This window comes from Phocoena sinus, chromosome 8, assembly GCF_008692025.1.
Source record: "Phocoena sinus isolate mPhoSin1 chromosome 8, mPhoSin1.pri, whole genome shotgun sequence".
In the NCBI taxonomy this organism is placed as follows: Eukaryota; Metazoa; Chordata; class Mammalia; order Artiodactyla; family Phocoenidae; genus Phocoena; species Phocoena sinus.
The window spans coordinates 99,366,467-99,391,916 of NC_045770.1; the positions used below are offsets into that span (position 1 = coordinate 99,366,467).

A 25,450-nucleotide genomic window follows, 5' to 3' on the forward strand; every position below is an offset into this window, starting at 1 on the left:
ATCTGTAAAAACCATTTACTCTGAAGAAAATAACTGGCCTTTTTTTAAAAAAAATAAATTTATTTACTTATATATTTGTGGCTGCTTTGGGTCTTCGTTGCTGCACGCAGGCTTTCTCTGGTTGTGGCGAGCAGGGGCTACTCTTCTTGTGGTGCATGGGCTTCTCATTGCGGTGGCTTCTCTTGTTGCGGAGCACAGGCTCTAGGTGCACGGGCTTCAGTAGTTGTGGCTCGAGGGCTCTAGAGCGCAGGCTCAGTAGTTGCGGCACACGGGCTTAGTTGCTCCATGGCATGTGGGATCTTCCCGGACCAGGGCTCAAACCCTTGTCCCCTACATTGGCAGGCGGATTCTTAACTACCGTGCCACCAGGGAAGTCCCTAACTGGCCCTTTTAAAAACTAAAAATATTTGAAAAGGATGAAATCTTCTGGGAGTTATTGATGGATTCATAGATCACTGGGAGTGAGCTAAGAAAATTAGCTTTGTGTTGCTTGGGCTTCAAAGGAAAGGGAATAGGAGGAAAGTTAGTAACAGAAGTTCTGTTCTGATGAGAAAACGAAAAATAAAGTACAGTGGGATCCGGAGAGCTGAGTCATGAACAGCAGGATGAGAGGTTGGCTTCAATACAGACAGAATACAGAGGGAAGTGGTACAAAGAAGTGTCAAAGGTGAACACAGCCCAGTGTTAGTGAAAACAATAGTGAAAAGGCTAAGCTCCAAGCCTATTTGCCCAAAACGATTGGGTGCTTTAAAGGGAGAGTGAGGGGGACAAGCTGGGGCTCAGTAGAGCCAGAAAAGTGAAAAATTACAAAGAGTTAGTCAGTGTCAGTGTGACTAGGCTGGTTGTGTCTGGGAGCTGGAAGTAATCCCCCCACGGAGACTGGGAGACAGAGGCCCCTTCCTTCCTGTTGATCATATTTAGAGGAAAGGCTCTCAGTCCTTGAGAGAGACACTTGTTAGTCACAAGGTATACATATTCGCAATTACAAGGCCTTTCCCATAAATGCTCTAAGTAAAGGAGGTCAGCGGCCTATCTCAGATGTTGGCTGGAACAAACAGTAAATTCACCTGGCAGCTTTGTGCTTTCCCAGGAAGGCATTTTAATGGGGGTTTGGGGTCATCCTAAGGACACAGCCTTGTGCCGCCAGAGGCCATGCTACAGTCTGGTCACCTCTTGGTGCAGGTTTGGACAGAGTCATTAGGTGCCGAGATCCTGCAGTTCTCAGGGGCACAAGGAAACTTTGGGGTGATGGAGATGTTCCTTATCCTAATTGTGGTGATGGCTTCATGGGTGTACATGTATGTCAAATCTCATCAAATTGTACCTCTAAATGTGTGCAGTTCATTGTATGGAAGCTACACCGCAACAAAGCCGATTAAAAAAAAAAAAAGCTACAAAAGACAGTTTTGTTTTAAGCAGTCGGCAAAATCACAATAGCCGGATGCCTGTCAACACCCGAACTGGAAATTATTCTAAATGTTTTCTTTAAAACAGGAGAAAAGCATCGAGTAGGAGTTATAGGAAATGAAGCTTGGTAATAAAAGTTTTTTAAAAATTGTGCTCCTGGGCTTCCCTGGTGGCGCAGTGGTTGAGAGTCCGCCTGCCGATGCAGGGGACACGGGTTCGTGCCCCGGTCCGGGAATTATCCCACATACCGCGGAGCGGCTGGGCCCGTGAGCCATGGCCACTGAGCCTACGCGTCTGGAGCCTGTGCTCTGCAACGGGAGAGGCCACAACAGTGAGAGGCCTGCGTACCGCGGAATAACGAAACAAAACAATTGTGCTCCTTTGCAAACTAGAAATGTTCTAAATTATTTTATCCTTTGGTATACTTTTGTTTGTTTGTTTTTAGAGTAACAGATTTTACTACTTAGAGCAGTTTTAGGTTTACATAAAAATTAGAACGTACAGAGTGCCCCCTCTCCCCACTGCCACCCCAGTTTCCCTTATTAGTAATGCATTTATTATTAATTCATCTTGCATTAGTGTGCCACATTAGGTAACAATTGAGGAACCAATATTGATACATTACTATTAACTGCAGTCCATAGTTTGCATGAGGTCTCTCTCTTAGCGTTGTACATTCTATGGGTTTTAGTAAATGCATAATGTTATGTATCCACAATCAGAGTATCATATAGAATAGTTTCAATGCTCTAAAAATCCCCTGTGTCTCACCTATTCATCCCTCCCCACCTCCACACCCAGCCCCCGGTAACCGTTAATCTTTTCATCATAATTTTATCTTTTCCAGAACGTCATATAGTTGGGATCATACAGTATGGACATTTTCAGATCCACTTCTCTCACTTAGTAATGCAACTAAAGTTTCCTCTATGTCTTTTCTTGGCTTGAGAGCTCATTTCCTTTTATCACTGAATAATATCCCATTGTATGAAACGTACCTGCTTCTGAAATGCTAGATTTGATAATAGTTGCAATTATCTCAAAGAATCATATTTTATAAGAAAAGAATTAAAAAGTGTATTTTTGTCAGCATTTCTGAAATAATGTGTATAAAAGATTGGCTCTGCAAAATGTTAACTGTGCTATACGTAGCGGAAATGTGGTCTGTGCCGACCTCAGTTTAAGTGAATTAAACAAGTTTCTTTAAGCTTCACAATCCTGTAAAACAAACACGATTATACGCATTTTTACTGATGATAAACTGAGGCTCAGAGCTACCTACCAATTAAGTGACAGAGTCTATCAAATTCAGGTCTGCTGCATAGAGAGGAGACTTGTGGCTGCTGGGGCTTTGGGGAGGGGGGATGGAGTGGGAGTGTGGGATTAGCAGATGCAGACTATTATATATAGAATGTAAACAAAAAGGTCCCACTGTATACCACAGGGAACTATATTCAATATCCTGTGATAAACCATAATGGAAAAGAATATGAAAAAGCACATATATATATATATATATACATGTTTAACTGGGTCACTTTACTGTACAGCAGAAATTAACACAACATTGTAAATCAACTATACTTCAATAAAAATTTAAAACACACACACACACAAATCCAGTTCTGCTGATACTAACATCTTTGCTCTTTGTGCAAAACTAAAACCTTTACAAATATTGAGGCGGCAAGGAGTGGCGTACAAATGTAAGTGATGAAAGGAAGGGAGCCTCAGAAAGGAAAACCATTTGTCCAGTGTCCTGGAGGGTGAAGTCCTTGCCAAGAGCATTATGGAGAGCAGGGACTATAGCTATCAGTTGCCAAGTCCCAATCTTGGGCCATGGAAATCAGAGGAAAACAAGACACCAAAAGAAGGGAGACTGGAGAAGAAAAAAAAGAAAGAAGAAGAAAGAAACAGTGATTTACTCAATTAAATTGTCTTAGCTGCTGCAAAGCTATTTATCCTAGGGAGACAGTAAACCGTAAACTGGTTTATTTGGCCTTAATTTAGAGCTGATCACCGGTATGAAAATCTGGCCAGACTACGCCAAGCAGATGGTCTCCTGTGGAAGAAGATGAGAAAAGAAACTACAAGCTTCCATTAGAGCCACAGGCTGTGTTTTATATTTTTCCCCTGCGTGTGTTTCCCACTTCCTAACAATGAGATACATGAGTGTGCATGCAAACAAAAGCAAAACTAGTCTCTTCACTTCTCAGAGCATTCAGTGACTTTTTAAGAGGCATATAGAATCTATAAAATGATGAGCCTGTAAAATTTTTAATAAGAATTTAATAACGTACTGATTTAGGAGCTTCAATTAATTACACCCGTTGGAAACCCACTCTCTGGTTTGCTCTGAGAGAACTCAGAAAATGCCATCTACTAGAGATAGAATTGTAGGCATCCCTGCCCAAAAGAAAAATAATCATAAAAATAACCCCCAAGGCAGCCTGGTCATATAACTCCCACTCCTTTTGTTTTTAATGATACATTTTCTATATTCTATTTTCTGTTTTCTCTCCAGGTAATTGAAGAAGATACATGACCCGATGGAGCAGGGAAATTACACCAGGGTGAAAGAATTTGTTTTTCAAGGACTGACCCAGCCCAAGAGCTGAGCCTGGTCTTATTTCTTCTGTTATCCTTGGTGTACACAGCTACCGTGATGGGAAACCTCCTCGTCATTGTCACCGTGACCTGTGAGTCTCGCCTTCACACCCCCATGTACTTCCTGCTCTGCGATCTCTCTGTCTTGGACATCTGCTTCTCCTCCATCACTGTTCCGAAGGTCCTAGTAGACCTTCTTACAACGAGAAAGACCATCTCCTTCAATGGTTGCACTACACAGATGTTTTTCTTCCACCTCCTCGGTGGGGCAGATGTTTTCTCTCTCTCTGTGATGGCCTTTGACCGCTACATGGCCATCTCCAAGCCCCTGCGTTATGTGACTATTATGAGTAGGGGGCAATGCACTGCCCTCATTGTGGCCTCCTGGGTGGGAGCTTCGTCCACTCCATCGTGCAGATTTCCCTCTTACTCCCACTCCCCTTCTGTGGACCTAATGTTGTGGATGGTTTCTACTGCGATGTTCCCCAGGTCCTCAAACTCGCCTGCACCGACACCTTTGCCCTTGAGGTCTTAATGATTTCCAATAATGGCTTGATCTCTACCCTGTGGTTCATCTTCCTCCTTGTGTCCTACACGGTCATCTTGACAATGCTGAGGTCTCACACTGGGGAGGGCAGGAGAAAAGCCATCTCCACTTGCACAGCGCACATCACCGTGACCTTGCACTTTGTGCCCTGCATCTACGTCTACGCCCGGCCCTTCATTGCCCTCCCCATGGACAGAGCTGTCTCCATTACCTTCACTGTCATCATTCCTGTCCTGAACCCCATGATCTATACCCTGAGGAACCAGGAGATGAAGTCAGCCATGAAAAGACTGAAGAGGAGATTTGGGCCTTACGAGAAGAAATAGATGCCATAGGGGACTTCCCTAGTGGTTAACGATTCCCTCTGCCGGGCTTCCCTGGTGGCACAGTCGTTGAGAATCTGCCTGCTAATGCAGGGGACACGGGTTCGAGCCCTGGTCTGGGAAGATCCCACATGCCGCGGGGCTGAGTCTGTGCGTCTGGAGCCTGCGCTCCACAAGAAGAGAGGCCGCGATAGTGAGAAGCACGCACGCCGTGATGAAGAGTGGCCCCTGCTTGCCACAACTAGAGAAAGCCCTCGCACAGATAGATAAATAAGAAAACCCCAAGATCACTATTTTAAAAAAAAAAGAAAGAAAAAAATAGAATCCACCTGCCAATGCAGGGGACACAGGTTTGAACCCTGGTCCGGGAAGATCCCACATGCCCCAGAGCAACTAAGCCCACCACGGGCCACAACTACTGAAGCCCATACGCCTAGAGCCCGTGCTCCGCAACAAGAGAAGCCACCGCAACGAGAAGCCCGCGCACCACAACGAAGAGGAGACCACACTCTCCATAACTAGAGAAAGCCCATGCACACCAACGAAGGCCCAATGCAGCCAAAAATAAATAAATTTATTTAAAAAAAAAGAAATAGATCCATGAAGTCCAGATTGGAAGAGTCAGAATTGCAAAGTATTTTCTCACAACACAATAGAAGACCCCGATCAACAGACCATCGTGAGACCAGAGTCTTCCCTTTGCCCTACAGCAGAATCCTCTCATAAGGATGGTCTGAAATAATCGTCTCATGGCGTGGTTGTCAGCAACGTAGAGTCTCAGATCCGTAACTTGTCAGCTCTGAAAGGGACTCTAAAGCTTATATCACTCAAACACCTCACTTTACAGGTGAGGAAATGAAGTCTGAGAGAAGATTACCTCTCAGTTCTTGAGTTGTGGCTGTACCATGTGTGCAGCCCGAGCAGTAATTAGTAAAACGATCTCCAGGGACCAGGAGTCCAGGCTATAAAATCCAGCCACCCCTCCCTTTGTGGAAGTTTTCCATTGCCCACCGTGGAGGATATGAGTTCTGTTTTTCTAAGGAAACCTTTGGGTTTCCCTTACAGAAGCTGAGATAACTTTCATATGTTTTCAAAGTTTTCATAGCTAATAAATGGCTCAGGCAAGGCTAGATCTGAGATCTCTGACCATCAGCTAAATGCACGTCTGACTACTCCTGTTGCCTCAGGCAGGATTTGAGGGCATCAAGCTCGTCTATAAAAATTTATCCTCTATTGTAATGTCATGAAAGACATTTTGTTGTCATTACCTGACCGAGGAGTATATATGATAAGGCTTCTGTACCTTTAAGAATTTCAACATCATTTTCCTGCCATTTATTCTGGGCCAGCCCTCAAGGGAGAAAGGAACCCTATCCTGTCTGCTTCGCTAGAATATGCCTGAGTCACAGGTTCACAAGAAGCAAAGGCTTAAGAACAAACTGACTTTCCATTATTCAGGGACTGATTGTCTAGAATATTACAAATCAGCCCATTCTAAATTCTTCCTCGTTCCTCTTTCTAGCATTTTCTTTAGAGCCTCCGCATTAAGAGAATAGAAACGATAAATAAATAAATTCCAGTGGGTCTCCTGGCAACCTATTATTTTTGTCGAGTAAATAGATGAAAACTGTAGTCAACTAAAATTTGGACTGGAAGTACTGATTGGCCCGTTATATCCCAGTCTAATCTCCCAGCCATGTCTGATGGACAGATGTTAAGGGAAGTAAAGAGCCATTTGCACAGAGGGATTCAGGAGGGAAACACAAACAAGGGGAACTTGCTCCAAAATCCAGCCCCTCCCAACCAGCTCTATCACTGCCTACTGCTGCTGCCTTGGTGTTGCCCTGAAATTCCTGTTCGCGGGATATTTCATAAATTAGACACAGTTCATGGGGTTCAAGCTAGATACAACGCCACTGAAAGCACACAACTCACGCCAGCACTTGAACCCTGCCAAAACTCAGATTGGGTCTTGAACCCACTATCTTTTTTTTTTTTTTTTTTTTTTTTTTTTGCGGTACGCGGGCTTCCCACTGCTGTGGCCTCTCCCGTTGCGGAGCACAGGCTCCAGACGCGAACCCACTATCTTTTAATTGAGATCACACACCTGGCTTCAGGACCTGCGGAAGTTCAGGTTCTTTGTGTCTCAGCGCAGAAAGAATTCAGTGAGAGGCAAAGTGATAGGTAAGAAGTGGATTTACTTAGAGAAATATACACTCCACAGACAGAGTGTGGGCCATCTCAGAAGGCGAGAGGACCCAAATATGGGGTCGCTAGTTTTTATGGGCTGGGTAACGTTTTCTTCTTTTTTTTTTCTTTTGGCCTTGGCATGCAGGATCTTAGTTCCCTGACCAGGGATCAAACCCATGCCCCCTGCAGTAGAAGCATGGAATCCTAATCACTGGACCACCAGGCAGTTCCTTGGCTGGGTAATTTCAAAGGCTAATGAGTGGGAGGGTTTTTCTAACTGTTTTGGGGAAGGGGCGGGGACTTCCAGGAATTGGGCCACCGCCCACTTTTTGGCCTTTCCTGGTTGGCCTCAGAACTGTCACGGTGCCTGTGGGCATGTCATTTAGATGCTAATATATTACAATGAGCACATAATGAGGCTCAAGGTCCACTGGAAGTCAAATCTCTAAAACCATTCTCAGTATTATCTCACTAGGGATTAATTTGAGGTGGTCTACTGGCGCAGCCAAAGGCACCAGGTGTCATCCCAGAGTGGAAGAGATGTAGGACAGGAAAGCTGCAGTGGGTGCATGTGAGGGAGGTAAGTCCAAGTCCGGGGTGTAAAGGTAGCCCAGAGACCCAGGTACAGAAGGGTGGAACACTTCAGCAAGGTGGCAGGGGCAACACAAGACAGATGCTATTGACGAAATTCACATTTGCTCGTGTCTGATCCTGGACTCATGGATGCTTTACTAAAGTTGGAAGATCTTTTTAAAATCTACATTTGCTTCTTTGGGGTGGTTGTTACTTCCTACCTAGAATTAAAACCATTCACCACACTTTTGACTTCAGCCTTGAATTTTGTACCTAATTACCCATGTAACAAAAACGTCAGAAACAATTCAAGCTTCCCTTGGAACCAAAGAATACAGAATCATATTCTACCATAACTAGTATGTTCCTTTATCAACAGTAGCAGCTACTTTCTTCCTTGTGAATCATTTTTTATTACCAAAAAACAAAACCAAAAAACTTCCCTTCCACATACGGTTTTTCTTCTTCTTTTTTTTTTTTTTTAGCGGTACGCGGGTATCTCACTGTTGTGGCCTCTCCCGTTGCGGAGCACAGGCTCCGCTGCCCAGCCGCTCCAGGGCATGTGGATTCTTCCCTGACCGGGGCACGAACCTGTATCCCCTCCAGCGTCAGGCGGACTCTCAACCACTGCGCCACCAGGTAAGCCCTCACATACCTCTTTTAGTACTTAATCTTTACTTTCTAGAGGCAAATAGTGAATTGAGGATTCATAAGAGACTAGTTCCAGGAAAAAAAAAAATACACACACACATGTATACACACTTTTTACTTTGAGACTATCCCAGGATACACACACATACACACACAAACACACACACACTTACTTTTAAGAGACAATTAATTGATTACTGGGTTCCTAAAAGACCAGAGTACTTTGGAGAGAAGCAGTATACATTAAAATCTATTTCCCATGAAAATGTGTTCCTTCTCCTTCCATGTAATGAGAACGCGTTGCTTGACAACAATCTTTTAACATATGGATTCTAACACAGGGTATTTGCGTTTTGGCTAAATGTTCAACATCTCCCACCTTGGGAGATGTTGGGAAGCTGTATTTCAAAGAACCTCTTAAATTTAGGAGCAGTGTCTACAGAGCAAAATGTTTCATAATGTCTTCTCACCACTAGAGGGACCTATTCCTTTTCCATGATTCTCCCTTTGGCAGACGTTTAAGAATTTAACTGAGATTTTTATTTCCAAAGACGAAGCCTCAAAACCTACGTCGAATGAAAAAAAAGAAAAGAAAAAAACACAACCTAAAAGTGGAGAATTATGTTTTATTCAGAGGACTTAAGCCTGAGATACAGCCTCTCAGATAGCTCTGAGGGACTGTTCTGAAGAGGTAAGAGAGAGCCATGATATATTGGAGTTTTTGCAAAAAAACAAAACAAAAACAAAAAAACATAGTCAAACATCAAAAGAGTACTGGTGATTAAAGAAATAGACATCTCAATTAATGAATTTAGCACCTTTCTATGTATGAGAAAATGCAAGAGTCTGGGCTTACTGAAATCGTTCCTTTGATCTGCACCTTAATTGTCTAGGGCCAGTGTGTGACCTTGGGCCATTACGTAACTTCTCTGTGCTTCCTCTTAGTCCTTTGTAAAATGGGTTAGATAATAATGACTATTCAAGATTTCCGCTATTATTGTTCTACATAGTGATCCACCCCAAAACCAATGACCAAGGAATTCCACTACGGTATCGTCTGTAAGACTGAATACAATTTAGTCGCTCATCAAAAAGCACAGACTAAAGAATTAGGATATATCCAAACACCGGAAGTGAAAAGATGAGTGAAGGCTTAAGAAGGAAATAGAAGGATTTCTAGAATATTGTTGGGGTGGAGCAGTACCTCTGGCAACGCTACCTTTGTACACTAATCATAAGTGATTTATAAAGAAAAAGTACAATTATACTGCTGATCCGGGCCCCCAGATTCAGCTGTTGGCTGGAACAAACAGTAAATGGGGCTGGGGCGGCGGCAGCATTCAGTTTTCTCAGGCTGACACTTTCACTGAAACTAGAGTCACTTTAGGGATGCAGCCTTGAGCTGCTAAAAACTATAGTAGTGCTGTTTTTTCAAGTCTTATAGGCCGCCTAGTTGAGAGGAGGGCTCAGAGGAGCCCAGCTAGAGTTTAGTCAAAGGGAAATTCTTTGCCAGAGGGAAACAGCACCGTAAAACACGTGGGGCTGTTTGAATTCTCCACCATGAGCATATAATTTTTCAAAAAGTTTTTTAATTTAAATAGAAGTACGAGGTCAGTGGACTTGGAAGTAATCAACAAAGGAGAGAGGTGACCTTCGGGATAACCCCTAACTGAGTGGTGGCAGCAACACTGAAAGATGGCAAAGCAGGGTTTAGAAGGAGCGGGATCCGGACTCCTACCCAGGCACCTGGAGGCGGAACTGCGCGGGGTAGTCGGGAGCGCGCAGGCGCAGAGACGCGCGATGACTTGAGCAGGGCGGGGCCGCTTGCACCTCCCTAGTGGCGCCACGAGGGGGCAGCCTTGGTGGCCGATGAGCGCGGGCACCTCTGGAGCCTAGCCTGCGCTTCGGGGCGCAGCGCGGAGCCCGGTTGGAAACGGCAGCGTCTCCCACTTCCTGGAGTAAAACTGAAGTTCCGACTGGCAAAAAGAAACGTTAAAATATCCCTGAAAAAGGTTAAATCCATGCTGTGGTTCCACTGGGGCTCGAACCCAGGACCTTCTGCGTGTAAAGCAGACGTGATAACCGCTACACTATGGAACCTCCCGCTGCATGTTGGCGCCAGGATACAATAAAGACATTTTATTCACACAAAGACTTTCCTCCCGATGTGTAATGAAGTTGAGAGTTGATGCCTGGCGATCGCTCGCGAGAAGAAACTTTCAAACATTTCAGACTTTCAAGCGCAATGCCCATCCACGTTTCTCCTTGGCGACGCGGGCTTCCCAGTTTGTCCGAGAAAGAAAGCGTGACCCGACGTGCCGGCGACCGTCCCCCAGACAGACGCCGCTCCTGCCTTGATGTAAGCAACGCGGAGTATTTTTGACTCGTCGGGCTCTGTGGCGCAATGGATAGCGCATTGGACTTCTAGATTAGATGGAGGCATTCAAAGGTTGTGGGTTCGAGTCCCACCAGAGTCGCTTTTATTTTAATAAGGAAAGCTCTAGGAGGAAGACACATTACCTACGATTTCCGAGGAGACTCGCCCACTTTGAAAAGGAGCCCATTCCAGTACCCTGTGGTGTCCTCAGACGTGAATGTGTTAGGAATCCTGCTACTTGAGTCTTCATCGCTTTCGTGTGGCTCCAGTTTCTGGTGACTGGACATAAGGGAATCACAGGATGTGATGAAAGTTACCGAGTTTCCCATTCCCCCCAATCCCCGTATTGTTCTTTTACATAAGGCATAAATTTTTTTTTTTTTAAGGCATAAAATTTTTAAATTGTGCAACTTTTCGTAGCTCAGTATTAGTCAGGTTATGTAAAATTAAGGATGATTTCGGCGGATACCAGAATGGCCGAGTGGTTAAGGCGTTGGACTTAAGATCCAATGGATTTATATCCTCGTGGGTTCGAACCCCACTTCTGGTACAAGAGAGTCTGGTTTTCTGAACATGACATGTGTCATTTTTTCCGAATTCCTGAGGACTTAATCTGAAAGATTATAGCAGACGTAGAAAGTGTAGCAATAGCTTCAGAACCGACGGTTTGGAAAGTGAAAAATAAACGTCTGCGTGAAACTATACTACTTTGTAGGGGAGGGGGCGAGGGGTACATTGCGCAGTAAAAACGTTCCTTTTTGAAATAGAGATTATCTAAGATCATGCTATGTGCCAAATACCGTTCTAAACGCTGAGGTTGTGGGAATGCAAAGATTTGAAAGAAAAGAAAGTAAACCAAACAGAAAATCACATTAAGAAAAGAAAAAAAAAAAATAGAAGGTCCTTAACCGACAAGGTTTTTGTCCAGAAGCACTTACAGGACAGAGGGACAGAGGGAAGAGGTGGTTCATAAACAGGAGGATTTCAGATGGCGATAAGCTTTTACAAAGACTTAAGTGGGGTGGCACGATAGAGTGGCATAGAACTTTTTCAGGACAAACTTATTCCATTTGATTATGGAAATCATTCACCTTGACAGGAATGTTCTCCCCCCTCTCTACCAAACAAAAACTTCCAAGGACCAGTTCTACCCCCTCCTCCTCCACGAAAAGCCTTCCCTGACCCCTGGCCCTCATTCATTCAGCAGTTTTTGAGAGCTTGCTTGGATAACAGTGGAGATGCACAGAGAAGTCCTGTCCTCACAGCAGAGACATTCTAGGAGGAAAGACAGACCATTACACAGGTGTTGAAGGAAGGTTGTGGTGGGAGCAGCAATACGGAAAGTCTCAGAGTCCTTGGACCCAACCCCCTCTGGAGAGGATCAAGCAGAGATCTCTGCGGCAAGTTCTGATCCCTGTCTGCGGCAAGTTCTGATCCCTGTCTTTAAGGATCAGAGGGAACTTCCCAAACCAAAGAACTTAGAAAGTGGGAAGAGGGGGCATTTCAAGATGGCGGACGGAGGGATGGAGGGGTGGTGCGTAGGAAAAAAAGACAGGATAGTTTGTTAAATGAAATTACACACAGCTCCAGTTAACTGTCTCTACGCTAAGCAGCCCGGTTCCACACCATTAACACTTGATTATACACAGTTTGAGACTTTTGTTCTCAGGGTTCAATGCCTGTCAATCTAGTCTGCCTTAGGGGAACAGGAAACAAATCTTCACGCTCTCCTGCGTTACATTCAAAGCTGAGTACAGAACTGTTGTAGGAAGCTGAGGTTCGACCAAAGGCTCACTAACTCCCCCAGAGGATTGGCTTCATCTTACAGGCAATTTTTTTTTTTTTTCCGGGGGGGAGGCTCTTTTTACTTTTCTTGGCTAAATCCAGCCACGTCATATGATTCTTAGGGATCTACATCTTTATTTGTGAAAAGCGCACCTAATTCACTGGTGATTTTTCAATACCAGTGTAGGGGAGCAAAATTTACCACCCCAAAATGTCTCTCTGGCATGCGGATTGTTTAGAGCTGAAAACAATCAAGGCCCAAAAGACTCAGGAAGAAAGTTTGACTTTGGACCTTCTCCCTAACTGCCTAAAGAATGTAGATGAAGGATCTGTTCCAGGAAAGGAGTTATCACCATAGATTACTATAGCACGAACCAGGTGGGTAGGCAGGGAGAAACCTAGAAAAGTCTAAAAGTGTTAACATTCCTCTCTGTGTCCCATGGTCTCTGCACGGCCCAGCAAACCGTGTTTACCAAACATTTGCTTTTCCATATTCATGCCAATTCCTTCTTCCCCTTTGAGGTTCCAAATCACTATCCCCAACATCCTCTTTTGGCTTTAGCTGAAGATAATATTTAAGGTGAGGTTTTCAGACATTTCGGCAAGTTACTTAATTTTCCTGGGTCCCTTCCATGTACACATATTATTAAACTTTTGTTTAATTTTCTTCTGTTAATCTGTCTTGTCAATTTAATTCTTAGACCAGCCAGAACTAAGAAGGATAGAGGGAAAAAGTCCTTCCTCCCCAACACCAGATACTCCCCTCCAAAACCCTGAAGCATGGAGGGAGCCTCTACTGGGAAGGAAATTTGCTTTTCACCTTCCTTTGCTGGGATCTGTAGAAAACACAGGATCAGGGATGCTTTGATCTAAAGGGCTGCCTACGTGATCTCAGAAGGATGGAATAATCTAACTGACAATTTTTTTCTTCTTCATTTATTTTATTATTGAAAACAATACATGCTTTTTTAATGCAATAATACAGATGTACGTAAAGGAAACAGTGAGAGACTCTTCTCACACACTTCATTGCCGTTCCTCAAAAGGTGGTCATTTTTATCAGATTGTTTTCTACCCTTAAACATCTCTTATGGGGCTTCCCTGGTGGCGCAGTGGTTGGGAGTCCTGCCGATGCAGGGGACGCAGGTTCGTGCCCCGGTCCGCGAAGATCCCGCGTGCCGCGGAGCGGCTGGGCCCGTGGGCCATGGCCGCTGAGCCTGCGCGTCCGGAGCCTGTGCTCCGCAACGGGAGAGGCCACAACAGTGAGAGGCCCGCGTACCACACACACACAAAAAAAATCTCTTATGTATATGCAAGCAACAAATATACAATTATATATATAATTAAAGGATATATATTCATATACACATCGTTTGATTTTTCCACAAATATTATATCATACGTATGGTTTATTTAGCACCTTCTGTCATTTTTGTTTAACATAACGTGACTATCTTTCCCTAGTGGATTACTTTTTAAACTTTGTTCATAGTTCCTGAGGTTACCAACCGGAGCCGGAACCGAGCTCAGTTTCAGCTGATCTCACTCAAAAGTCAGTGTTCAAGAGACACAAGGGTTGGTGCTTTATTCAGGAAGCCGGCAATCTGGGAAGATAGCAAACTAGTGTCCCCAAAACCATCTCCAAGTTGCCAGTTAGAGGGAAAAGGGTTTTATAGGGAAAAACCAGGAAGTTTCAGGGGTGTGCGGGCTATGTGCAGAACAGCACAGACGGCTCCGATAATCATCTCAAAATGATCCATGCGGTGGTCTGGTCGGAATCACCACGTTTTAAGCACAGTTAATCTTCAACTCCAGGGTCTGTTTGGTTCCACTTCCTTGAGGCGAATTTCTGGAAGTATGCATGTCATAGATTCAGTACTGCCCAAGATGGAGCAGCTTGTGTCGAGGCTACGGTCTGGTCATCATGCAGTTAGCTTTTTCCCTCTGGTGGTGGTTTTAGTATCTGCAAAACAACTCAGGAATGTGCATCAGACACTGTTGTCTATGTCCTTCAGGGAAGAACTAAAGATTCTGTGACTCCTATATGGCTGATCTGTTTACATTGTTACCAGTTCTCCTCGCCCAACTGCTAGCTTTTGTTACTATAGGTTCACATTCTTCCAATCCTTACCTCTTGAGCTAGCTTTTTCTGACTCTTGGGAGGCCTGGTAGACTAAAGCTTTTCTACAAACAAGAGACAGGTGGAGCACACTAGGTGGAGTTCGGGGTCTCTGTTTCAGGAAGGCCCCCTAGGGTCCTGCTCGGTTACACGGATATATTTCTCCATAAAAGACTGCAGACGTCATCCTTCCCCAACAGAGTTCAGAGTGTCTCTGAAATCCGAGGGCAGCTAAAATGGCTATGAGGCTCTACCCCATAGGATTCCTTTCCCTTCCCCTTCAAGGGATCTTATCCAGAGCCTCAATGAATAACATGGCAATGAAGAAACAGGAGTAATGAAAAAATGCGCCTATTAGTGACAACTGAAAAAATACACAACCTAAAACTTGAGAGTTTCGTTTTATTCAGGGACCTTACTGAAGACTAGCCAGGGAATCGGCCTCTCAGCTCTGAGGAACTGTTCCAGGAAGGTAAGGGAGGGGCCAGGATATATAGGATTTTTTGCTGGGAAAAAAAACCATGTAGTTGAACATCAAATGATTACTGCCAAACACACACACACACACACACACACACACACACACACACACACACAAAACAGACATCTCAAGTTAATTATTTTAGTGCTTTTCTAAGTTTGGGAAGACGCAAGGGTCTGGGTTCATTGAAATTATTCCTTTGACATGCATCTTAACTCTCTAGGGCCAGTATCCTGTTTTTCTGCATCCTGAATTCCCCTCTGGGCGCACCAACAGGGAAGGTGCAGTGGCTGGTGGCTTGATGGCTGCAACATTCGTTGTTTAGTGGAATGGTAGGCAACATGGGTTGTTTACTGAAATGGCAGGAAACTTTTTGTTTTTTGTGTGTCCACATTAGTTATATTCAGGACACAGCTGCCAGGGTAATGGGACTTCCTAAAAATATAAACTCCAGCCGGATCCAAACCTTTCAATGGGAGCTTCAAGGAAAATGTTCAGATTCCCTGGCGAAGGTCCTTTTCCTTTTGTTGTTCCCTCTGCTCAAAATTCTCTTCCCGAGCCTTCAGGGCCCCAGTCACCATTGGTAGCTCATCTGGGCATCACCTCCTGCTTGAATACTTGGCAGGACGCTTACTTCTGGCGTTGACCTGCTTCCCACCATCAAAGCGCTTGACTTCTGTTTTGCGTGCCTTCCCGCCCCACTGAGGACCAGGACCGGGTCTTGGTCCTGGATGTGTTCTGACTAATAAAGATTGGAGACCTAATCAATTACTCATAAGATTCCACCCGCAAGACCCTCCGGGACTCTTCACAGACCAAGATTGGATTTAGAAATCCAGACGTCCTAAATCTGGAGAATTCCTCCTGGGATGTTCCCTTCAGGACGCGAGGGGCGGGGGCGCTGCTGGCGTGGAAGCACGGTCTATTTTCTTTATAGTCTTTCTGTAATGGGATCAGAAAAGATTCCTTCGCCAAACGCCTTCCCGACCTGGATTTTGCAGTTTCACCACTCACGTAATCAACAAAAAGACTCAGGATTTTAATCGAATAGGAAAAGAATAGGGGCACGTGGTCTATTTTCTGTGGATAGACTAGGAGCCGCGATGCCTTCCTGAGCCCGGGTAGCTCAGTCGGTAGAGCATCAGACTTTTAATCTGAGGGTCCAGGGTTCAAGTCCCTGTTCGGGCGGTTATTTTAAACTCCTAAAACAAATTTGAGCGTGTGTCCACACCACTCTCGCTGAGCAGGTGTGAGGTTACGCAGAACACACTTGATTCAGCCCTCCTGGAGTTTACAACCCAGGCCAGACCAAAGGTGGATTTTGCAGAAAAAGTGAAAAGTGAGGAAAGCAACTGATAACTTTCTCTTCCAACCTCAGTCTTTTCTCTTCCAACCTTGTATGATAGATACTTTGTCTTCAGATATTTTTTCCTTAAAATTAACATGTATTATTTTATATAGAAACATCAATAAACATCGTCAGAGTCACGGATGGTAATGCTCCTGGCAGTAAATGTGCAAATTTTGGCACTAAGTGATAATAGTTCACACACTGTTTATTAAAAGCGCGGTGAGAAGACTGGGATTCCAAGAAATATTTCAGGTCAACACACGTGCTTATAAATCACATCTTCAGCCGAGAACCATTCTTCACCAAATTTCTAACACGCTGATAGGACCCTGACTTGCGTGTATAGACAAACGTTTTTGAAGTCTTCATGTCTGTCGTCAATGAGAAACGCTTGCAAGCCCAGCGTAACTATACTTGGCATCAAACTCAAGACCTTCTACGTGCAGACCGGAAGTGGTGGCCATCACACTATGAAACATCCGACACAGTCTAAGTGGACTGGGTCCAGGTCATTCCATGACTTGTGATATCTTTACGAGGTTTAAGCTCTTAGGATCCTCGCAGTGTGTGGGATCGGGGAGGGAGGTGAGCCTTCATGGGAGACACTGTAAGGAAAGGAAGGTACTCCAGACTCCAGTCCCGTCCAATGATGCGTCAGCAAAAGCTCTGCCGAAACCCGGGATCGAACCAGGGACCTTTAGATCTTCAGTCTAACGCTCTCCCAACTGAGCTATTTCGGCGAGGGTGCTGAATCTCTCGACCCTGTTAAGGAAATTAAAAAAAAAATTTTTTTTAAACTAAGATTTTTCTTTCATCTCTACCTTTCCAATTCCCAATTTCACCTTCCAAATTGCATCTTATTTTATCTCTGAGATTTCGAGGGCAGTGAGTGAGAAAAAGAATTTCTGTCAATGTGGGGAAATTGTCCCAGGCTACATATTCTTGTCTTCCTAAGGCTTTTTTTTACGTCTCCCCAGGACCCTAATAAGAGGAAAGACAGCCGCCTACTAAGTGCCTACTGTGTGCCCAGCACGTCCTCTACGTGGTGTCAGTTCAGTCCCCACCCCCCCAACCCTGCCTTAAGGTTGATATAATATGATAATTTTTAAATGAAATAACTAATTTGCCCTCAAATCATCCAGAACCGAAGCAGAGCTATTCAGCTCCAAAGCTCGAAAGGTCTTGGTAGAGAGAGACTTTGATTTGTCTTTTCCTTTTAATTTTTGGTGTTTTGTTTTGTTTTGCTTTTTTCTCACTTTTCACCCCCTGGTGAAAGGGAGAGGGAGTGAACTTGAGGACAGGACGGAGGAAAGAGCCAGGAGGTCTCAGTGCTCTCCTCCTCTTGTCCTCTCCTTTCCCCCACCTGGTGTGTTCTTGTTCAGTCAGGAAATGATCGGAGCAAAGAGACTCCACTTTTCAAGGTTGCCAGAAATGGACTTGCTCACTTTCCAGGGGACTTCCTCAGGAAGAAGAGGCAAAATCCGAGTGTTTGCCTCAGCTCCCTTACTTTGTTCCCCTGGAACGCCACCTGAGTGCCATGATTCACTTCCTTCCAGAAAGAATCCCACTCTTCCTTGGGTCGGTGACCATTGCTGTCGCCTGAGCACATACCAACCAACACAAGTCACATGAATACGGGTTCATGATCTTCACATATTGGGAACATATTTCTTTGAAATGGTTTCTTACCTGTTTCAGTGTGTCTTTTGTTCCCTCCCTAGACTGAAAGCTCTTTAATAGTAATAGCTGCAATGTACTGCATGCTCGCTTTGGGGCAAAGACCCTACTAAGCACCGTTGTATGCATTGTTACCTCATTTAATCAGCACAGGTTTATGAGAGGGATGCTGTTACTATTATTCCCTTGCTCCTGATGAGGAAGCTGTGCTTTGGAGAGAAGAAAATTGTGGGTCTGTGTAGGCACAGGGTAAGGCATTCAGCTTGGAGGGTGAAGGGGTGAAGGCCCTGCCTCCCACTTGAGGTCTATGTCCACCTTCGCCCTGCCCCACCGATCAGCGTCCTTTGGGTACGTTAGGTACCATAGTCCATCACCTAAGAGGGCAGCTGACTCAATCAGCCCACATCCCCATCCTGTTAATGAGTTCAAGATCGACTTTCTTCTGTTGCCTGGCAGAAGCAAGGAAGGCTCAGTCTCCAGGTAGGCAAGGATGTACCTGGTCCCTTCACCTCACAGGGAAGATTAGTTTAGTCTTGGTGAATCCATGCCTGAGCTCTTGCGTCCACAACCCGACTTCCTCAAAACTTCTCAGGAGCCAAATGCTGTCCTTATTAATTTGTAGTCAGCGGGAGCTAACATTTTTGTTTTTCGAACTCCAGGACACTTCGCATTCCAGCCCCTCAAACGCACGCACGCTCTCCCAGCAGGCACCCTCCTTCTCCCACCAGCAGAAGCTGCCATCTCAACCTCAACTTCTCCCTGGATTCAGGGTCACACTTTTGGGGTTAGCGGAGAGACTGGACCTCGGTAGAGAGGGGGAGCTGCCCTGCCTGGTGCTTCAGTTTCTAGATGGCACCTCTTCCTTTTCAGAGCGCAAAAAATATTCTCTAGAAGGGTAGCAAGGTGGAGTGGAAGGGTGCGGGATCCGTCCCACAATCCTCAGGCACCCAGAGGGAGGGAACCCGAGAGAGAGGGTCTGCAGGGCTCGCTCACGGAGAGCGAAGGGAGGCGGCGACTGCGGGAGCCCCAGCGACTTCCTGAAGGCTTCGTCCCCCTTTCTTTAATTGCAGCAGTAGTTGAGACCAAGCAGCCCAGTCGGCGGCTGCCGAGTAAGCCAGCTTATTTAGACCCTACAGCGATGCACTGCGAATCTCCTGGAGGCCTTTGCACAAAGGCCCGTGGTGTCTGCCTGCCTTTTACCCCCGGGAAGTGGTTGGAAACGCAGGGTACACGCTCCACATTTTACTCCCTTTTCCAAAGGCAACTGGCTAAAAATCAGAGGCCCCTAAAGCTAGTTCTCACTTTTAAAATACCTGTTAAAAAAAGGAAACTCCGCCCGAACAGGGACTTGAACCCTGGACCCTCAGATTAAAAGTCTGATGCTCTACCGACTGAGCTATCCGGGCTCACGGCGAAGCTTTGCACTGCGGTGAGTGAAAGGCATGTAATCGTTTGCGCTGCAGCTAATGGGCGGGATACCGGGTGAGTTTCCGGGCTCCTCCTTTGTGTGTGATTCAATCCAATTGCAGTCCAGAGATCCCACGGCGCCGGGCAGGCGAAGTGGGGAGTATGGAAAGAAGGTGATTAAGTCGTTCTCTGGCAGATGAATACAGATTTCTCAAATAAAACAGAACACGTCCTCTTTTATATAGAGACCCCTTGGCAAACGTGAATCCTGATTTCTGCAAAACCCTGCGGAGGGAGGAGAAGCCGCTTACTCACTGTCCCCGCCCCTCCGCGATTCGTTGCCCCAAACCCAAAGCGCACAGGGTCGGAGACCACAGTTCAGTGTTAAAGGTACCAAGCTGCTACTTCTCCCGAGAAGCGCCACTTCGCAGTTCCTTGTTCCCATCCTAGGCGCCCACGAAACTGATGAGCTGAAAGAGACGATCCGGGATCCAGCCAGAAGTGGTGGCAACCACCACCGCCCTGGGCTCTAAAAGCGCGCCCACGCCCCGCTCGCCACCCTCGCCAGCCCCGCCCCCACGGGCCTGGCCTTTGCGCACGCGCGCTCACCCCACTCTGGCATGGCTGAACCCACCTCCCTCCACTTCTCAAGCGTACACGCCACTATTGTCGTACTACAGATCCCGCTATACCTTTTCAATCCTCCGGGCCTTGGCTCACGGGTTCCCTCTAACTGGAATGCAACCACCCTTTCACTTCTACCCCCTCGTCCGCCCAAAGCACTTTTGAGGACTCAGCTTAACCGCCATCCCACCGGGGAAGCTCTTGGTGACCCGCACCATCCCTGGTCTCCTCCCCTGCACTGTGGAGCTACTATAGAGCTGGTAGCAGACCTTTGGGACCGTGTAATCAATGCTTTAATAGAGGAATATATACTTTGGTAACACCGAGGAATGACTAGAAGGTGGGTAGAGCAGAACCTGGCAGGAAAAAAAGACATTAGAACCTTGCCTTGAAAGGTGAGTAGGGGTATGCCAGGCTTGCGAGCTTGGTGATGCAGGCAGACACACCTGTATTCTTCTCGGAGCTTCTTGCTTGTATCCAAATACTTCCCAAAGGGATTCCTCAGGCTGGAAACTGGGAAGGGTTTGCCCTTTCAGGGCAAAGGCCCAACATTTCCTAGGAGTATGGTGCCCACCTTCATGGTCCCGAGGTGGTTGACCTTCGTTCAGAGCACTTTTTCCTCGGGAGCAATAATAAAAATCTCACCCTTCCCTCTTACCTTTAAAGCATGCTGTCTGGGTGGATAGAGATTTATTTATTTATTTAAAAAAATTTTTTTATTGGCTCAGGGCATTGTGGGGGCCGTCAAGTCTAGAATCTGTTGGGTTGGCCAACAAGCTGGAAAGTTAGGTAAGAGTTGATGTTGCATCTTGAGTCCAGCTTCAGCAGCGCAGCCAGCTGGAGGCTCAGGTAGGCTTTCTGTGTTACAGTCTTGAGGAGAATTCCTTCTTCATCAGGAAACCCCAGTCTTTGTTCTTAAACCTTCACCTGATTGGACGACGCACACCCGCATTATGGAGGGTAATGTGCTTTACTCAGAGTCTACTGATTTAAATGTTAATCACATCTAAAGAATACCTTCACAGCACCACCTAGACTGGCATTTGGGCACCATAGCTAGCCAAATTGACACATAAAATTCACCATCACACGTGCCGACATGCATCATGCAAAGTTTGAACTGCCCCATCTATTCATCCACCGTTTTGTTTTCCTTCCTTTTGATGATCATTGAATTTTTCAAAGAGTCCCTTAAGCAAAATGCATCCTTCCACCCAAGAGCGCAAAGTTTTGGGGGCTGAAGCCCCTCATCAGCAGGCATCTTGGCACAGATTAACAGAAAGGGGAGGACAAATAATAGGTCCAAAAACAATAGTTCTCCATGTTGCCTTTTATGTTAGGACTAGGTCTCATTCCTCTCTCCCCATGTCCCAGCCAGGGAGCTGGCAGAAGAGAAAGCATTCCCTGAGCGTGTGTTCCATTGCACTGCCTTGAATGGAGTGGCTCATCATCTTAACAAGATTTTTTTTTTTTTTTTTTTAAGATTCATTCCAACTTCCAAATCTCCCTTTCCTCCACCCCCATCCCAGGCCAGAGCGGACAGTTCTGGAAGCCTGGGACCAGGTGAGATGGCTGATTCCTGGGGTGTTTCCTGGTGATCCCCACCAAGGTCTCGTCCGGTGGTGGTGAGAACAAATTAGCTGATGGACGCAAATGCATTTTGAAACCTGAGAGATGAGAATAAGAAATTACCAGTCTCTTCTGAAATTCATGTCGCCCTGACTGTAGTTTCTGAGTATCTTTCCGGGGACGCGGTGTGGGGTGGAGGGGCGCATCCAGAGATGTGTGGGGGTATGATGTACAATAGTGGTTTGCGATTTAGCGAATAAAAATACAGTTAAATTTGAATTTCAGAAAAATAACTAATACGTGTATTATGTCCCATGCCAATCTTTGGGAGGCTTATACTAGAAATAGTCATTGTTTCTCCGAAATTCAAATTTAATTGGGCGTCCTGTATTTGATTTGATAACGCTAGTGTAGGCATAAACCAGAAAGGAATTCCAACCCTACCCCACCCCGCCGCCGCCACCATCAGCAAAAGCTGTCCTTGTTATTGTTAAACCCCAAGCTGAAATCGAGGATTTCTTTCTGTGCAGCCCCGCGCCCCGCACGTGGTGGCTCCATGACCGCCAAATCCCCCTGCGGAGCGTCGGCGCGCCCGTCCCAGCGGGGAGAGAGTCCAACACCGGCAGCTCCTGGAACGTGGTGGGAAAGAAGCCGGCGGGCTGGGATGAATTCGAAAGCGAACGGCGCACCGTGTGTGGGGAGAGAGAGCCCGCCGGCCACACAGAGCAGCCACACAGAGCAGCTTAAAAGCAGAGGCATAAATCCCTTTACGGTTTCCTCCTTCCCAGAGAAAAGAAAGAAAACCGGCCTGTTCTTCCGCATCCACCCAAGCACATTGTCATCCATGCTCAAGTGAGACCTGGGTAACAGCCTGAGATGCTCCCCCTTACAGAGAGGTAGACGAGTACGCACGTTATTGAGAAGAGGAGCGTCACGGAAACCCGGGATCGAACCAGGCACCTTTAAATCTTCAGTCTAATGGTCTCCCAACTGAGCTATTTCGGCTTTCCTTGGGAGAGGTTCCTCATATCTATAATGAAATAATATCTGTTCCATTGCAGCAAAAAAGGATTCGGATATAGGTTCAGCTGGAGGTAGGCACTTAAATATTAGAGGTGATGAGGCAAGGCCTCTGTTTATAAGCTAGATGTGATAAATAATTTTACTTTTCTCTGTGTTTTAACTACCCTGCAATTTGCTTTTCTCATTTAAAACTAAATCGTGGCGGGCTTCCCTGGTGGCGCAGTGGTGGAGAGTCTGCTTGTCGATGCAGCGGACACGAGTTCGTGCCCTGGTCCGGGAAGATCCCTACATGCTGTGGAGCGGCTGGGCCCGTGAGCCATGGCCGCTGAGCCTGCGCGTCTGGAGCCTGTGCTCTGCAACGGGAGAAGCCACAGCAGTGAGAAACCCGCGTACTGCAAAAAAGAAAAAAAGTTAAAAATAAATCATGGACTTTTTTTTTTCATGTCAGCTATGTATGTAGACCTATCTCCTTCTTTTTAACCCATGCACGATATCGGATTGTACGGATATAACACAATCCATGTAATCAAATACCTAATGATGGACATTTTGACTTTTTCCCCCTAGGTTTCATTATTAAAAACAATACTGCAATGACTATCCCTTTGTATTTGTTTTTCTTGTGAGAAGACAGATTTCGCAAGGCCAAAATACATGAACATTTTGAATTTTTCAGATATTGTCAAAGTGGTCTCAAGAAGTGTATGCGAGAGGACAGACAGGAAGGCCATTTGTAAAGATTTCAAATGTCAATTTTCAATGTTACCTCCTGATGAAGTATACATAGAGTCATTGTATCTGTATGCTAAAAGCATTGATTTGCTAAACCTATTTAAAGTATACCTCAATTTTTGTAATCTCATCTTGACGTTTAAAAAATTTGAAACATATAGACATTGTCAAAATGTGGAATTGGCTCCGACCTCTCAAACTCTGAGAAGCGAGCTGTGGTTTAATAATATCCCCTAATATGCTGATTTATCCCACCTCCTCCTCTCACTTCATAATTTTGTGACCCTTGCGTTTATATATAGATATAAAATTGCACTAGCCCTAACCCTAATTGAATCAGAATCTCTGCAGATGGGGCTCAGGATTATATATTTTTTAATTTGCAGGTGATTTTAATGTGCAGCCTCTCTCGGCATCTCATTCCTCAGTTCTCACAAAAATGTAGCCATTACATTTGGACCCATGTTTTAAGTCGCTTACTCAACCTCTCCACAGGCTCCTCCAACTCAGAATGCCCCAAAACGAACCCATCTTTCCCTCTAGACTTGTTTAGCTTGCTACCACCTTCCTTCTAAGTTTCCTGAGCGAGAAAAATACAAGTTCCTCCCTCCCTCCCTCCCTCTGCTCTCCACCAAAAATCATACTCAAGTGCTGTTCATTCCAGTCAATACCGGAATCCCTGCACTTCTCTTCATTCTCACAACTTCTCCAATCTCTTAATTGATCTACCTGTCAATCATTTTCCACACTGGAACCCATCACCCTGCTTACAGATCTTTCACTGGCTCCCTTGCTGAAAACGAAAACCAAGGTTTCTTTATGTGGTATATGAAGACTTCCATGACTTGGGCCTTACCTCTCTCCATCACTGTATCAGTGCCCTCTCCTTGACCTTAAACTCCAGCCATTCATACAGCCATCCAAGAGCAGGATGCTTTCCTCGACTTTGCTCTCCATCTTTATCCATGCAGCATCTTACAGGGTGCCCTTTCCCTAACCCCTATTAAACCTGCAACTCTCAACTCAGATACATTCTCCTAGTTGTATTGAATAGAAGGCTTCCCTGACATGTCTTTATCCCCTCCCTCCCCACTCTCTATAGGCTTGTTGCCCCTCTACAGTGCTTTCATGCCATTTATCAAACTAGATTGTAATTGCCCGTTTATCTGAGCTCTTTCTTGCCATTTGTATCTCTAATGTTATGTTATGTAACAAGCTGGAAGTCAATGTTGAATGAATGAACGAATGGAGACATTCCTAACCATACCTCTCTCAGGGCCAACTGGTTCTTTACTAACTTCTTAAATCACCTGGTCAAACTCAGGTGTGACCTCTGCAAGGCTACTTACAGAAGATTCTGAGCTCCTTAGTTCTTGCCTTTAAAGATGCCTCATCTGACCAGCTTGCTTCCTTCCCCTGGGGGATCATTGTGAACCCCAAAAGGAGCGCTCTACTTGAAAAGACAGTAGGGAGGAAAGACTGAGGAGAACATAGCCAGATTATTTTATGAGCTTCAGAAGGGAAAGCCAGGGAAGGCTTGAGGGATGCTTCCCACAGGGCAGGGCACAGTACTGGGCAAAAGCTTTATAAAGTTTTTTTTTTTTTTTTGCGGTACGTGGGCCTCTCATCGTTGTGGCCTCTCCCGTTGCAGAGCACAGGCTCCGGACGCCCAGGCTCAGCGGCCATGGCTCACGGGCCCAGCCGCTCCACGGCATGTGGGATCCTCCCGGACCGGGGCACGAACCCACGTCCCCTGCATCGGCAGGCGGACTCTCAACCACTGCGCCACCAGGGAAGCCCAGCTTCATAAAGTTTTTTTAGAAGCAAGCTCTAAATTTTGATAATCTTAGGGTTTCACAAGGTATATACCTTATAGTGAATAAATTCTAGACTTTTCTACACTTCCTTTTAGGACTATACTACAGGTTGATTTTCACTTATCTTGCAGAAAGTAGAGCAGACCTTTGAAATGTATAGGTTTAACATTTTTGTGGGACTTCAGAGGTC

The 25,450-nt window shown here is 45.6% G+C and overlaps 1 protein-coding gene and 6 non-coding genes across 7 annotated transcripts; 4 read left to right on the forward strand and 3 right to left on the reverse strand.

The window, feature by feature from the left end:
• Nucleotides 1–3,956: 3,956 nt before the first annotated feature.
• LOC116758192 (olfactory receptor 4D9-like) lies at nt 3,957–4,887 on the forward strand. Its single transcript, XM_032640952.1, is given in 3 exon segments — nt 3,957–4,011; nt 4,014–4,406; nt 4,409–4,887. Coding segments are annotated over 3 exon segments (927 nt in total).
• A 5,438-nt stretch (nt 4,888–10,325) lies between these two features.
• Nucleotides 10,326–10,398, reverse strand: TRNAV-UAC. Its single transcript has one exon. It is a non-coding gene; the product is annotated as a tRNA-Val (tRNA).
• Nucleotides 10,399–10,688: 290 nt separating this feature from the next.
• On the forward strand, nt 10,689–10,775 carry TRNAR-UCU. Its single transcript is given in 2 exon segments — nt 10,689–10,725; nt 10,740–10,775. It is a non-coding gene; the product is annotated as a tRNA-Arg (tRNA).
• Nucleotides 10,776–11,142: 367 nt separating this feature from the next.
• Nucleotides 11,143–11,225, forward strand: TRNAL-UAA. Its single transcript has one exon. It is a non-coding gene; the product is annotated as a tRNA-Leu (tRNA).
• Nucleotides 11,226–16,175: 4,950 nt separating this feature from the next.
• On the forward strand, nt 16,176–16,248 carry TRNAK-UUU. The gene has a single exon. It is a non-coding gene; the product is annotated as a tRNA-Lys (tRNA).
• An 830-nt stretch (nt 16,249–17,078) lies between these two features.
• TRNAF-GAA lies at nt 17,079–17,151 on the reverse strand. Its single transcript has one exon. It is a non-coding gene; the product is annotated as a tRNA-Phe (tRNA).
• Nucleotides 17,152–19,421: 2,270 nt separating this feature from the next.
• TRNAK-UUU lies at nt 19,422–19,494 on the reverse strand. The gene has a single exon. It is a non-coding gene; the product is annotated as a tRNA-Lys (tRNA).
• Between the last annotated feature and the right edge of the window lie 5,956 nt (nt 19,495–25,450).